This window comes from Lontra canadensis, unplaced genomic scaffold (assembly GCF_010015895.1).
Source record: "Lontra canadensis isolate GAN:19392208 unplaced genomic scaffold, GSC_riverotter_1.0 scaffold43, whole genome shotgun sequence".
Classification (NCBI taxonomy): Eukaryota; Metazoa; Chordata; class Mammalia; order Carnivora; family Mustelidae; genus Lontra; species Lontra canadensis.
The window spans coordinates 9,583,290-9,599,499 of NW_022631037.1; the positions used below are offsets into that span (position 1 = coordinate 9,583,290).

Below are 16,210 nucleotides of genomic sequence, written 5' to 3' on the forward strand. Positions count from 1 at the left end.
TCCTGCTGAGCAGGGAGCCCAACATGGGGCTCGATCCCAGACCCTGGGATCATGACCTGAGCCAAAGGCAGACACTTAACCGAATGAGCCACCCAGATGCCCCCTTATATCAAATCTTACCATCATGAATGTGAGAGGCTCCTTAAATGCCTACCCATTCTTATTTGACTATTGATTAAATTTATGGAAGAAAAATGGCACAAGTTGATTACTTTGATATATGGAAACTTATTCTATTAGTGGTATTTCTGCTAACAAAATATAATTGATTCTTGGGCACCTGGGTGCCAGTTAGTCGAGCATCCAACTCTTGGTTTGGGCTCAGGGATCATGAGATCCAGTCCCACATCAGGCTCAGTGCTCAGGGCGGAGTCGGCTTGAGTTTCTCTCTCCCCTTCCCTCTCCCTCTGCCCTCCCCGACCACCCCTGCTCACTCTCTCTAAAATAAATTTTAAAATCTTTATTAAAAAATGGATATAATTGATTCCAATATGTCATTTAGAGTAATCAGTATTTATTGAATGTATTAATAGTTACTTATTAACTAATATATATTATATATAATATATAATATATATATATTACAGTATTTATTGAATCAGTATTTATTGAATGAGACCTGTATATCCAACACTATGTAATACAGGAATACAAAATATCAGAAAGAATTTATCCCAGAAAAAAATATACCTGCATGAAATAGCCAGAAAGACAAGAGGATAGAATACAGCACACTAAGGTCTGTCTGTGACCTATAACATCAAAGAGAGGGAAATTAGTATGAGTGAAGCTGGACCAGATTAAAGTTTGTGGACAACACAGGACTCCAGATGGGGAAGGCAGACATTAAGTCAAAAAACAAACCAGGGACAGCACCTGGGTGGCTCAGTTGGTTAAGCAACTGCCTTCGGCTCAGGTCATGATCCCCGGGGTCCTGGGATTGAGCCCCACATCGGGCTAACCCTGCTCTGCTGGGAGCCTGCTTCTCCTTCCCCCTTTGCGTGCCACTCCCCCTGCTTGTGCTCTGTCAAATAAATAAATAATCCTAAAAAACAAACAAACAAACAGAACACCTAGGTGGCTCAGTCAGTTAAGTGTCTGCCTTGGGCTCAGTTCATGATCCCAGGACATAACCTAAAGAAGCCGACAGACATGACTCCTACCCTTCCACCCACAACCACAGCTGACTGGGCTAGAAGCAAGTTCCTGAGTCACAGGCAGTCAATCCATTAGCAGATCAGCAACCACAGAGTGTCCCGGTACACAAAAATCTTCACAAAGAGGAATGATGGCACTTAAGCCGGATCAGGGTTTGTCTTATGGACTAGGACTGGGAACCACAGCGGTGGTGGGTGTGAAAGCTAAAAAGGCATAAAGGAAGAGCACACAGGGGCCACAAAGAAATTAATATTATGAGCAAGAAGAAACTATAAAGTAGAATAGTAGTCATCAACGAGTGACAATTCTGCCCCTGGGAGGACATTTTAACTGTCACAACTAGGGGGTCACCATAGCCATAGACAGCCTACAGAACTTAAAGCAAACAGGCCGAACACAGAACTCAAATCCTCTCCTCTGCTGAATACTCTGAGACTGAACTCTACTGACTTTCTTCTTATCCTCAGTCACCTCTTTCTCCATGGACTCTTGTCCCCAAGGTTTTATTTCCCATCTACCTCAACGTCTAGTATCTCATTCATATCTCGCTTACTCCTATGGACCACCTAGTTCCAATCACATCTAAATTAGCACCTTTAGGGGCGCTGGGTGGCTCAGTCCTTAAGCATCTGCCTTCGGCTCAGGTCATGATCCCAGGGTCCTGGGATCGAGCCCCGCATTGGACTCTCTGCTCAGCGGAAAGCCTGCTTCTCCCTCTCCCACTCCCCTTTGCTTGTGTTCCCTGTGTCTCTCTTTCAAATAAATAAATAAAATCTTTTTATAAATAGATAAATAAATAAGTGCCTTTACTCTGAGACACACCGCACTTCTAACTGCTTGTGGACACGAATGCACGTCTTCCCACACTCTTTCTCCTCTTCCCCCCTCATGCAAGGACAAGCCCACCCTTCCAGCTGCTCAAGCCGAGAGCCTGAGAATGTCACTGCTTCTCTCCCATCCCAATTCTCTAAGCAGCTTTGATCTACATCACAAACATCATTGCCTCTCTCGTATTCCCATTCCCACTGTCCTTAGCGATGGCCCCATTGCAATGACCTCAAAGCTCCCTGCACCTGTTGCCCCCCAAAAGCTGTCATGGGAATTATCTACTTCAAACCCTAAAATCTAGATATGATCATGACTCTCCTCTACTTAAAAAACCCTTGATGTTTTCTCCTTCCACTCAATGTAATGTCCACACTCTTCGACACAGTGAGAAGACCTCTAGAAGTTGCCCCCCTCCTGCTTCCCTTTGTCACCTAAGCCCTCAGGAGTCATCCCATCTGCACTCCATTCAGAAACCAAATCTGAATCCTCTCCCCTCCATACCTTTCCTTTCCACTACCTGCAACACCTTTCTCTAAATCCTATCTGGCCCTCCAAAAGCTTAGCTCAAGTGCCAATACCTATAAAAATACTCTTCCAAGTGACTATTACAACAGCCTTCACCCAATCCTTACACTTTTAAGAGACACTGTATCTCAACCACAGACCTCCTGATGACTTGTCTGGGAAGAGCCACATGGATCCACCTGTCCTCACCATGGGACCATGAACTATGAGAATGCAATGGCACGCTGTCATTCTTCTATCTCACAATCCCTAGCTAAATGGTCACCATTTTTATAAATGAGAAAACCAAGGCAGAAACACATCACCGAATAAAATGGGTTTTTCTGACACTGCAAAACATGTATGTCCTGAAGATTCTCTAGATGAACTAAAATGAAAATCATTTTATATGTTCAAGGAGAGAGTTAAAATTAAAGGACTATTAACTCCAGGCCCTAAATACCAATGAATTTCTTATTTTCCCATAGCCCTGAATTATCCAGTATTTTCTGAATATAAAAATCAAAAACTTCAGGGGGGTGCAGTGTGGAAAGAACACAGAATTGGGAACCAGACAACCTGAGTTCCAGACCCAGCTCTGCCAATAATCAGTTTAATGAGTAACAACCAATAAAGAAAACTCAAGTTACCCAATTCTTAGACCTCAGCTTCCCTATCAATAAAGTGACTGGACTGAACTAGCTCGATTCAACACACCTTCCTGTGATGACAGAAATGCGCTGCACCTGCACTGTTGACATGGGAGCCACCAGACACACGTGTGCCTACCGAACACTTCAAATGGGGCACGTGTCACTAAGGAACACATTTTTATTTTGATTAATTTAAATTTAACTAGCCACATGTGGCCAGTGGCAACTGTGATGGACGTGCAGGATTAGATCAAGATGCCATCCAGAGGGGCGCCTGGGTGGCTCAATGGGTTAAGATGCCATCCAGATACATACAAGGGAGGGAACAGAAACAAGACAATAAAAACACTGAAAATATCCTACAGCACTAAGATGAAAGAGACACTGGGTTATTAGCTTTAAGTTCCAGAAGACTAGCTCTCATATTTTCCAAAGCCAGAGAGGTGACTCAAATCAAAAAAATCCTAAAGCAAAGTCTTAAGCTGAGGGCTTAAAACCCAGATGTAAGTAGGAGAAACAGCAATCCAAGGTACATTTAGAGATTTAAAGAGATAAAAGATAAAGCTACGGAAAACCTGAAACACAGAATGCTTGAAGTAGATCTTCCAAAGGGATTACATACATGGCACAAAAGGATTCATACTCAAGACAAACTGGACTATAAATTCTCTTTGTTTCTTATAAGATTTTTTAATTTACAAAACTCCTAGTACACTGTACCTTCACATATTTAAAAACATAGACGCAGGAAGATGTACCTTCAAAACAGATGTAAAGGGGTTAAAAGCTCTGGCTTTGCCGCCAGACTATTTGGGCTGTAACAGCTGGCTCTCCCTTACTCTCTGTGCGATTTTAACCAAGTTACCTAATCACAGTGCCTCCACTCCCACACCTATGAGGCGGAGAGACTAGTACCTATATTGTGAAGCAGGAAATGAGAGTTACTTTATATGTAAAAAATATATACACACACCCACATACATATTTAATCAATATACACCCATATATGCACATATATAGTTACATAAAAAAAACAACAGTCCTTAGCACATAGTAAACACTGGGAAAAACTCTGCTGCTAAATCTCTTTATTATAATTATGATTCAAAGTCTGAAACTACTAGATGGGAACCACAATAAAAAGGTAATTTTATTTTTTTCATTTTTTTTTTAAAGAATTTAATTTATTTGAGAGCAAAAGAGACAGCGTGCACAAAGCAGGGGAGGGGCAGGGGAAGAGGGAGAAGCAGACTCTGAAGAAGCAGAGCAGGGAGCCTAATGAGGGGACTGATCCCAGGACTCTGGGATCATGACCTTAACCGACTGAGCCACCCAAGTGCCCCAAAAAAGGCAATTTTAATTTGTGTATTTATGAGAAGCTGATGAAGACTACAGTCAACAAATCTCTCATCACTGATAAAACTTTGATTTGAAAATACAAAAATAGGTATTTCAATGGCATTGACCTAAAATTCTCACAATGCAAAGGCCCCAAAGTGGTTTGTAGCTTGCACCCCTAGTAAAGGCAGGAGACTAATCTTGTGATCTGGGCCATGGCTGCAGCAGGAGACATTCCCAATTCCCCCACAGTAGCAGAGAGACTGGAACAATAAAATAAAACAAGAGAGATTCTCCAAGTTACCTTACATGGTCATCTGAATTTGGTGAGCTGCTGTCTGAGGTCCTACAGGCCCCTGCCCACAAAGCGCCATCACACACAACAGAGAACATGCCATGTCTCAACTCTTTTCCACTCTTCAATACACAGTGCTTTGTACCTAGTGGACAGTCACGTGTCTCTTCCTTTTTGAACTGACTGACTTCCAGACCAGCTAGGAAGTCACAAAACAAGACACCCTAACACACTGACACAAGATGCAGCAAAGGTACACTCTAACTACACACTGCACCCCGTGGAGTGAGAGGACCGCCCCTGAAACCGTGAGACCGCAGGGTTCCAGATCACTCTGTCAGCGACTCCAGGGGTCTCTTCCAGGACAATCCTGACATCAGTGGGTGTCTACAGAATGAAGTGTAGTCCAGAGATTTCCCAAGTACGTTCTAACTCTGATATTGCAGGAATTAATATGAAAGCTTTCTAAAAGTATATAGTAATCCTTACATTAACAAATGGCATAAAAACAGTAACGCAGGGCTCCTGGGTGGCTCAATTGGTTAAGCATCTGGCTTCGGCTCATGTGATGGTCCCAGGGTCCTGGGATCGAATCCCGCATCAGGCTCCCTGCTCAGCACCAAGTTTGCTTCTCCCTTTGCCCCACCCCTGCTCATGCACTTGCTCGCGCTCTCAAATTAATAAATATCTTTTTAAAAAAACAGTAACATAAATGAAGAGAGCTCTCTATTTTCAACAGTTTGCCTACTCCCCTATCAGAGCAAAACTACAAACAAAGCATCTACCTTATGTCAGGACACTGAATCAAAAGAATTAAAAGATACAAAACGTGGGTTTTTAAATCAAAGGCATCAACTCCTAAAAGCAGAGGCCAAGACAGAGGGGTTTCACAGCAGTACTAGGAGGAGAGCAGAGAGGGCAGCAGAGGGCAGAGAGAGGAGGAGCAGGGCAGAGATGGAAGAATGAGGAAGAAGGGGAGAGAACGCAAGCCAGCCCAGTGGAGTTCAGCTTCTCCTGCCTCTAGCTTCTGTAATACCAGTAACTCTTCCCCACCTCCCTAATAACCTCAGAAATTCCTCTAACAAGGTTAAGGCCTTTCTCTACAGGTATAACAATAACAAACTAATAATTTAACCAAGCATATCAGAACCAGAATTCCATTACACTGAGCACAATTAAAATCAAATGAGTTTAAACTAGTATTAGATTCTTTCCTTTTTGGGTCCTTCGAAGGGCCCAATGACTAAAATAATAAAAGTGATTCAAAAAAGAGAGGCAAAGGATCAGAAGAAAACTACACAAATTTAAGTGAAGGTCATTTTGGGGCAATTTTGCTTAAAATTAGTTTCAAACCAGTCTTCATCTTAAAGGAGTTTTAGTTCCAGAGGGGGGAAAAAAAAACACAAAACAAAACAAAAAACAAAAAAATAAAGGAGCCTTAGTGCCAGAAGTTCTGGCAACCATGGGCCGCTGCCATAGTGCACACACTCTGGGCAAACACTGGGCTCCCCCCTCCTCCCTAAGATATCCCTCCCTACAGGTCTGTAGCAGGTACGTTGACTAGGGAACACAGGAGATGAAGGGGCCCTTGTCAAGGCCTTGGTTGTTTTTTTGTTTTTTTTTTTAATTTTATTTTATTTTATTTTTATTTTTTATAAACATATATTTTTATCCCCAGGGGTACAGGTCTGTGAATCACCAGGTTTACACACTTCACAGTACTCACCATAGCACATACCCTCCCCACTCTCCCAAACCCCCTCCCCCCAGCAACCCTCTGTTTTGTGAGATTAAGAGTCACTTATGGTTTGTCTCCCTCCCAATCCCATCTTGTTTCATTTATTCTTCTCCTACCCCCTTAACCCCCCATGTTGCATCTCCACTTCCTCTTATCAGGGAGATCATATGATAGTTGTCTTTCTCCGATTGACTTATTTCGCTAAGCATGATACCCTCTAGTTCCATCCACGTCGTCGCAAATGGCAAGATTTCACTTCTTTCGATGGCTGCATAGTATTCCACTGTGTATATATACCACATCTTCTTTATCCATTTATCTGTTGATGGACATCTAGGTTCTTTCCATAGTTTGGCTATTGTGGACATTGCTGCTATAAACATTTGGGTGCACATGCCCCTTCGGATCACTACGTTTGTATCTTTAGTAGTGCAATTGCTGGGTCATAGGGTAGTTCTATTTTCAACATTTTGAGCAATCTCCAAAGGCCTTGGTTTTGACCTGATCTCTAAGCTCCACAGCCTGGTCCTACTTCCCACATGCCCCAAAGGTAGGAGGTGACCAATTTTCAAATGGTGGTGGGGATGTTTATGAGGATTTGCCCCAATTTTAACCTTGAAGGAGGGAGTGAAGAAGGAGTGGGGACTATGCTGTGCTTCCAGATGGCATCTCTCAACTGGGAAGATTTGACTAAAGTTGTGTCTAGTCTAAGAAAGTCATAAAAATCCACTGTTGGCAGCTCTAAAGTTACAGGGACTGATAAGTGATTTGGTCGGTAAGATAATTCAGAAATCCAGGTAAGTCTCAGAGCCATCTTTCCCCCAGTGTAATAGCCATTTCCTTCCAGTGGTAACACAGTAACATGTTCTAGATAATATTTTCAAAGTTTCCACAATACTAACGAACAGTATTTCTAAGGAACCTATGTTTGATTTGTACCACTAGCCAAACAAAGAAAAACCGCTTAAGTACCTTTAAAACTTAAACCTAAGGTTTAAGTTATTCTGTTTCCTTGTCAATGGCAAGAAGCCAAAATAGCAATAAGAAAACTTGATGTGATCAAATGAATATTCCAAATATAAGGAAAAAATATAATGACATAAGGCAGTCCTGTATTTCCTTGTCAAAAGTGCTCATAAGCCACCATTAACATTATTAAACATTGCATTAAGATGATAAAATGCAAAACACCTGGGTGTACTGACTCTCTATTACTGAAGAGTTTATACACAGAACTAGTTAGGCACTATTTAGTATATTTCTTTTTTTTTAATTTTACTTACGTATGTCTTTTAGAAAGAGAGAGCGAGAGTACGACCGAGGAGAAGAGCACAGGAAGAGGAAGAATGTTAAGCAGACTCCATGCCTAGACAGAGCCTAATGTGTGGCTCGATCTCATGACCCTGAGATCATGACCTAAGCCAAAAATCAAGAGTCGGATGCTTAACTAAGGCACCCAGATGCCCCTAGTATATCTGATTCTTTAGCATTTTCTCACTAGCACATGATTAAGGTCACAGAAACCTCTTTATACTTACCCACAAGCCACATACTGTCCATTCCTAGACGTGGCAATGCTTAATCCATATAAACTGCCTTCATCAACAAATCTGTTAAGGCATTTTCTAGAGTTCACATCCCAAACATAAACTTCCCCATCGCCTGCATGAAAGAGCCAAGAAAGGGTTTGGTTAATTTTGTTTTAAACTTGAAAGCCAAGTGAACTTACCATTCTTAGCCCCTCTTTAATACTAGAAGGGACTACAAACAAAAAGTCACTATAAATGTCCTAGGTCTAGAAAACTGGCCTAAAAATATTTCTGGTAAACATTCCCATATATAGAAAACTGCACATTAATCAGTAGTTAATAAAAGTATCTTTTAGTTTAGAGTGAAAATCACAAACTCTTGGCTTGAGTTGAACTTCCAGAAAAAACTTTCACATTTCACTCAGATGAATTATGGGGAGAAAATCTGAAAAAAACAAAAAAACAAAATACCCACCATAGTAAGTTCCAACCTCCATTAACAGGCACTAGAGCACCTTCACGTGCGGCCAGGATACTGACACCAAATTGATGATGATAGTCATGATGAAGGGAGAATGAAGGGATCCAGACCACAAGGGAATTATGATTTAAGATACATACAACTTACCTACTATCAAGTCATTTAAACAATAATAAATGCCAACTGTGAGGGGCCCCTGGGTGGCATAGTCGGTTGAGTCTCCAACTCTTGATTTCAGCTCAGGTCATGATCTCAGGGTTGTGGGATGGAGCCCTGCTCTGGGCTCTGTGCTCAGAGGGGAGTCTGCTTGGGATTTTCTCTCTCCCTCTCCCTCTGGCCTCCCCTTGCCCCCTGCTCAAGTGCATGCACTCTCTCTCTAAACTAAATAAATAAATCTTTAAAAAAGTGATAAATGTCAGCTGTGACCAATAAGCACAACAGTTTAGGGAAGGGAAAATGTGTGTAAGACTGAGGAGTATGTTAAATGTGAAGGGAACATGAATACTTTCATGACCGTAAAGACCACTGGGAAGCCTGGCTGGCTCAGTCAGAAAAGCATGCGACTCTTAATCTCGGGGGTCATGAGTTCGAGTCCCACACTGGGTAAAGAGATTACTAAAAAAAAATAAACTTACAAAAAAAAAGAAAGAGATGACTATTGCCAAAGTCCACCTTCATTCTTTTTTCCCTCCCCTATGGGCCCATGATACTGATGATCACTCTCCTCCTCACACGCCCATTTAAAGATTTCTTAATGACCCTACACTCACCACAAAGGTGTTCCTCACGCACCCATTTCATCTCTGCCTTTTCTGTGGATATTGCACTCTGGTTCACTTTTCTAAGATTTTTATTTACTTATTTATTTATTGGGAGGGGGTTGTCAAAAGGAGAGGAACAAGCAGATTCCAAGCAGAGTGTGAGGTGGTGCAGGACTTGACCCCAGGACCCTGAGATCATGACCTGAGCCAAAACCAATAGTCGGTCACCCAATGAACTGAGCCACCCAGGCACCCTTAAAGTTCGCTTTTCTGTATTTTTATCCTCCCAGTGAGAATTCAATTAAGCTCACTATTTCAACTATTTCCTTGACAAAGATGATTTCCCAGGCTGACATGAGGGTGTAGATTAAGTTGTAGTAAAATACGTTTGAAAAAACTAAACAGGGTCAAATTTGAAAATCTTTGCATTTGTCTGTACAGTAATGTTACAATAAAGGAGGGCATTGTAGTTTTACTATCAGCCCAGCTGGCAACAGACTAAAATGGGAAGAAAGGGGATCAACCGTGGGAAGGTCATCTAGATGTTACCAAAGCCAGACTTTGGGTTACTCTTCCCTATGCTTTTAGGACCTTTGTTATGGAAAATAAGACCTCCACAGTAACGACCAAATCTGTAAATATTTTACATTTGCATCCAGTTCATACAGAAATTTTAGTATCTCTGACCCTCCATCTCCTCTCTCCCACTCTGACCCTCCCAGGATCCGAGAGCGATTTCATTAGGAACACAGAACTCTGACTCTGAACCAGTTAAGTGTCTAACTCTTGGTGTCGGCTCAGGTCATGATCTCAGGGTCCTGGGATCAAGCCCCATGGCTGGCTCCCTACTCAGGAGGGAAGTTCCTCTCTCTTTCTCTCCCGCCCCTGCCCCTTCCCCCACTCGTGCACTCTCTAAAATAAATAAATAAATCTTTAAAAAAAAACACATACACAACTTTTTAATCCAGTTATAAAATAAGTCATGGAGACAACGTACAACATGGCAACCACAGTTACTAATACAGTAGTGCACATCTGAAAGTTGCTAAGAGAGTAGATCTTAAAAGTTCTCATCACAAGAAAAAAAAATCCTAACTATGTGTAGTGACAAATGATAACCAGACTTATCGTGGTGGTCATTTTTAATATACACCAATACTGAATCATTACGTTGTACACCTAATATGTTGTATGTCAGTTACACCTTTTTTTACACCTTTTTTTTTACACCTTTAAAAAAAAAAGAAAGAAAAAAAACTAACGCTATATATTTTCAAGTGCTGCTAGCTGAGGTATAGCAAAAATTCTGCCAAAGAGCCCCACAGAGACTGGACAATAGTAGTCACAGGCAGAACCACTTTGATGCCTCCCACTACCAAGCATCATGAGCTACACTGAGATTATGATGGCCCCAAGATCCTATAGGAAAGGGACTAACAGCCCAAGAAGGCACAGGACAATCAGCAAGGCAGGAGAGCAGAAAAGTGCCAGATTTAGAGACTGTCGGGGTGAAAGCTATTCTACTGCACCACAGGAATGTCAGAGGGTGAAACCGGAATTGTTTTCAGTCAATAATGAAGAACATTCCGAACACTATCCAAGTGAAAAGGTACTGCTAAAAGAAAAAGGTGACTTTCAAAAGGAAAGACTGAACATGAATCATCTTTTAAATAATCATTTTCTTCCCGTCTTTTCCCCATACACGGTAACATGGTTAAATGGTTAGCTCTTCACTATTACTAGTTAGTAAATAAGAAGGCAAAAGGCAATGACAAAAATATAAAAATAAAAATTACTTTCTAACACAAAGAAATCTAAACTCAAACACTGTTTTGGGTTAAATCTGAAACGTAAACACATCCAAAGCTTTTAAAAAGCTTTAGGTGAGGGATGCCTGGGTGGCTCGGTTGGTTAAACTGCTGCCTTCAGCTCAGGTTGTGACCCCAGAGTCCTGGGATCAAGCCCCACATCAGGCTCCTTGCTCAGCGGGGAGCCTGCTTCTTTCTCTGTCTCTGCCTGCCACTCTGCATGCTTGTGTGCGCGCGCGCGCTCTCTCTCTCTCTCTCTCTCTCTCTCTCGCTCTGACAAATAAATAAATAAATAAAATCTTAAAAAAAAAAAAAAAAAAGCTTTAGGTGATCATGTCATTAACCCACCTGAAGAGGCATATAGTTTCTTGCTATCTGAAGAGAACGTGGATGCTGCAACCCTTCCGTTAATTTTCATGCTACCAATCAGTTCTTTGGTCTGAAAGAATAACAAATATTACCTATCCAATTGTTAGCAGGTGCATGGAAGAATCACACTGGGAATAAAAACAATCTAGTTCTGGTTTGTAGCACCTACTAAACTTTGTCCCTAAACTCACAAGTTCTCCCCAAGTCCCACTGTGCCCCTCCACTCAGATGCAGATTTCATTCAAGACTATCCCTACACTGGGGTGCCTGGGTGGCTCAGTGGGTTAAGCCTCTGCCTTCAGCTCGGGTCATGGTCTCAGGGTCCTGGGATCGAGCCCCGCATCAGGCTCTCTGCTCAGCGGGGAGCCTGCTTCCTCCTCTCTCTCTCTGCCTGCTTCTCTGCCTACTTGTGATCTCTGTCAAATATATTAATAAAAATCTTTAAGAAAAAAAAAAAGACTATCCCTACACTGATGTCTTATCCTGAACGAACAAGCAGACACTATTAATAGTTGACCTTCATTGACAGCAAATGAAGATATCCAGCAACACCATTTATCAGCAAGAAGGACCCATCTGGCGACACCTCGAAGCTCCTCACTATCTTCTCTTTCAAACCTGAGAGAAGAGATAAATTAATAAAGATTAATACGATTTTCAGTAATGTTATCTTTCACTGGCAATTGAGAATTTCTTTTAAAATATCTAACTGCCTCAAACTAAACCAAAAGTAGGCTCAGACTCTGAATAAGTCTGACCCTATGGATCACTGAGTGTGACCCAAGTATAAGGTCATTACCACGTACTTCCTTTACCTGTCTTGGTTAACAGTCACCATTTGAACTGCGGCCAAAGATTCAGCTCTATGAACAGTAAACATACCAACTAATTTTCCAAATGTGAACGGTAACATCTGTAATTAACTAAAAGGATAAATTATACTTCTTTGTCACAAAGTTCATTACCAGGAGGGAAATGCACGGCCATCAGAAACAGCTAAAACACAGTAACATGTAGAGACTAGTTGCTGGCCACCAACTAAACACCCCATGACGGAGTCTAGTCTTAACTTCGTGGATCCAAAAAGGAAAAAAAGAAAAAAGAACTCAAAAAGTGTCAGTATATTCAAGAGCTGATTAGTTTCCCAAAATGTGACTCATGCAACCTAATCACATGAGCTAAGAATATAAACCAGTCAATTTACTTATTTCCCAAAGGACACGTTCCTTTTCTATCCCTAAAAGGCTCATACTGACCATGCAGGAGACTCCTTCCATCAGGACTGCTTAGTGAGCAAACTTACTCATTACGAAATTGCCTGACAGAAAGGGTGCTGAAGGAATGAAGAGATACCACTGGCCCCCTGTAGGGAAGGGAAGCAGGTGGCCAGGGAAAACAGAGCAGAGTCAAGTTTTCCTTCCTCACCCTTTTGTATATATTGGATTTTTGCACCACATGAATGTTCTGCTTGGTCAAAAAAAAATTATTTCAGGGGCGCCTGGGTGGCTCAGTGGGTTAAAGCCTCTGCCTTCAGCTCAGGTCATGATCCCAGGGTCCTGGGATCGAGCCCCGCATCGGGCTCTCTGTTCCGCGGGGAGCCTGCTTCCTCCCCTCTCTCTCTGCCTGCCTCTGCTTACTTGTGATCTCTGTCTGTCAAATAAATAAATAAAATCTTAAAAAAAAAAATTATTTCAAAAAATATTTAAGTTGCTAAGTTAAAACATTCATCAGAATAAATAAACTGAGAAAACTCTAGTGAGAAATCCTTGTTCCCCTACAGGAAAATGCTGGCTAAGGCTGCCACAGACCGCCTCCATCCTATGAACAGTTTTCATCCAGATGGTTCACAATCCTACAAACCAGGCCTCCCACTCCAGTGCTGCCCACAAAGACTATACCCTAGGTCTCTTGAGGGAACTCAATCCAGACACATATTTCCAGCTAATGGGGTTCACTCTGAACCTACTCCTCTCTAGGGTAATTTTCATCCCCCTTTCTGGGCAAGCTTTTTGCTTTGACTACAATATACAGAAACAGCTCCAAGCATAAGGAAAATCCCATCACATGATGAAGCAGGGAAGGGAGGCTAGATCTCGCAGTGTGGGGCTGCAGCCAGAAACCACACCCCACCCCCAACCTAACCCTACTGACACAGAACTGGACAGGAGGAATGCAAGAGAGAACTCAGAGGCCTACAGCTGGGGATCCCCACAGCCATGGAGGGCTACAGACTGTGCACGGATTGTCAGAGCAGCAGGGAAGAGTTCCCTCACTCTGTGCACACAGACCCAGTGTGGCAACAACAGAGGCAATAGCCAGAGGGCTCGTTACATCAAGCCTGCTCTCTGGCACAGGTGGCTCGAAGACCTCCTGCTTGTAGCCTAAGGAATCCTGTTGTTCTGAGGGAATTCAGGAAGGAGAGTGTCTTCCACAAGGAAATACTAGACTTGCAGCAAATAAAGACAGGCAGTTGATATAGAAATTAAATGAAAAAACCACCGCATTTTCATCCAAAACTTACAGAATACCAGTAATATGTATACAGCATTTTGCTTTTAACCTCACAAAAAATAATAAACACTAATATCAATATTGTAATTGCTTTTTACAAACACTGAACCTTCCAAAATAGGAACCAGACAAAACGTATGACTTTGAGAAAGAAGATACAATGCTTTGAAGATGTCAGATATAAATCTTTTTGTAGAACTGTGAATGACATTTTTAGGTCAACTAAAGAGCAAGTGGTAAGAAAAAGAATGGCTGGGGTACCTGGGTAGCTCAATGGGTTAAGCCTCTGCCTTCGGCTCAGGTCATGATCTCAGGGTCCTGGGACAGAGCCCCGCATCAGGCTCTCTGCTCAGCAGGGAGCCTGCTTTCCCAGCCCCCCGCCTGCCTCTCTGCCTACTTGTGATCTCTCTCTCTGTCAAATAAATAAATAAAATCTTTTAAAAAAAAAGAGAGAGAGAGAGAGAGAAAAGAAAGAAAAAAAAAAAAAGAATGGCCAATTTTATTACAACAATGCCAGGTTCCCCAAGACAGCAAGTGGATTTGCTGTGCTGGGATAGACCCTACGCTGCTTTTGCTGTGGGAGCAGCCCCCACCAAGTGCCACGAGCGCTCAATTACCTCTTTTGAATAAACTATAGGGAAGGAGAGTCGAGGGGTGGGGGGATGAGTGAACGAGGTGATGGGGATGAAGGAGGGCCCTTGTGATGAGCACCAGGTGATGCATAGAATTGTTGAATCATTATATTGTACACCTGAAACTAACAAAACACTATGCTAACTAACTGGAATCAAAATAAGAACTAGAAAATAAAACTAAAAAAATTAAAAATGATCTCTTTTAATATTTAGGACCCTCGACTTTATAGAAAGAGAAAGCTGAAGCTCAGATATTACCAAACCATAATGCCTATAAGCAAAATGGTGGCCTGACCAACTAATTTTATTCCCAAACGGTCAAATTCCTTATGTGTTTACCTAGAACAAGGTGTCTCTCTTACGACTTGTCCTTCTAAATGATGCAGCAGAAATTGCTTTTGGAGTCTCAATTAGTAATCTGGGGTTCCAAACCTTTTCGTGTGTCAGTCTGTGGTTGTTCAAAAACTTTTATAACCAGGGGCACCTGAGTGGCTCAGTGGGTGAAAGCCTCTGTCTTCGGCTCAGGTCATGATCCCAGGGTCCTGGGATCAAGCCCCGAGTAGGGCTCTCTGCTCATCGGGGAGCCTGCTTCCTCCTCTCTCTCTCTGCCTGCCTCTCTGCCTACTTGTGATCTCTGTCAAATAAAGAAATAAAATCTTAAAAAAAAAAAACTTTAATAACCAAAGGAAACGCTAAACTTCAGTACTATGTTGGTGAAAATAGATGTAATGTTTTTCCCATATGACTTCATTGGCCTCTAAATTCTATCAGAGAATGTTGAAAATCCGTGGACCCCATTATGAACCCCATCGGGTTAATGGGACAAACCATCAATTCAGAATTCTTCAGAATGCATCAATTCTGCACTCCTCATTTTTCAAACTTACATTTAAGACAAAGAGTTTACAAATGTATAAGTTTGCATATTCTAACCAATGTCCTTAATTAATTTTGAGTTAGTTATAGTGTTTCATAATGAGACTGAAAATAGCGTTCAACAACCAAGCCAACAAAAAAAAAAAATACATTTACTTTAGCATTATCATCATTACTGCCAAGCTATGCTCATTGAGGAAAGAGCATAGAGGGAAAGATAAATGCCACATCTTAGAAGCTGGCGATCAGATGCACACTCCGGCGTACCTGCAGATCCACCGTCAACATCACTGACTCTATCTTCACCAACCCCGGGGATTTGCTTTTCCCAAGAGGATGTAAGGCAAGGATGGACAAAAGCCCACTCCTTTTCATTAGTGGAATAATATGTGAAAACAGTTAATAACTATATACTGTTTTCTGCTTCAGTATGGGGAAACTGTTTCAGGCTCTTCGATTCAAAGTGAGGTCCACGGACCAGCAACACCAGCCTCACCCACGAACTTGTGAGAAATGCAGAATCCGGCCCCCTCAGACCTATAGAAGCACATTCTGCACTTGAGCCAGATCCCCAGGAGGCTTCTGTGCACACTAATGTCTGAGAGGCCCTGCTGTAAAGCACACTTAAACTACGAATCCACTCGGAAAGGGTCACCGAAGTTGTCAGGAAACACAGGAAGCAGAAGACTGGAAACACTGATGATAAACCCCATAAATGTTTCTGAA

At 42.0% G+C, this 16,210-nt stretch overlaps 1 protein-coding gene across 2 annotated transcripts in view; it reads right to left on the minus strand.

Annotated features, from left to right (window-relative positions):
• The window catches only part of UTP18 (UTP18 small subunit processome component), a 42,557-nt gene that overhangs the window by 10,279 nt on the left and 16,068 nt on the right, over nt 1-16,210 (minus strand). For both annotated transcript variants that reach the window (XM_032872037.1, XM_032872038.1), the window contains exons 8-10: nt 11,980-12,080; nt 11,442-11,532; nt 8,053-8,176 (exon numbers count right to left, since the gene is read on the minus strand). In XM_032872037.1, coding sequence (XP_032727928.1) covers nt 8,053-8,176; nt 11,442-11,532; nt 11,980-12,080 — 316 coding nt within the window. The remainder of the gene's footprint in view (nt 1-8,052; nt 8,177-11,441; nt 11,533-11,979; nt 12,081-16,210) is intronic.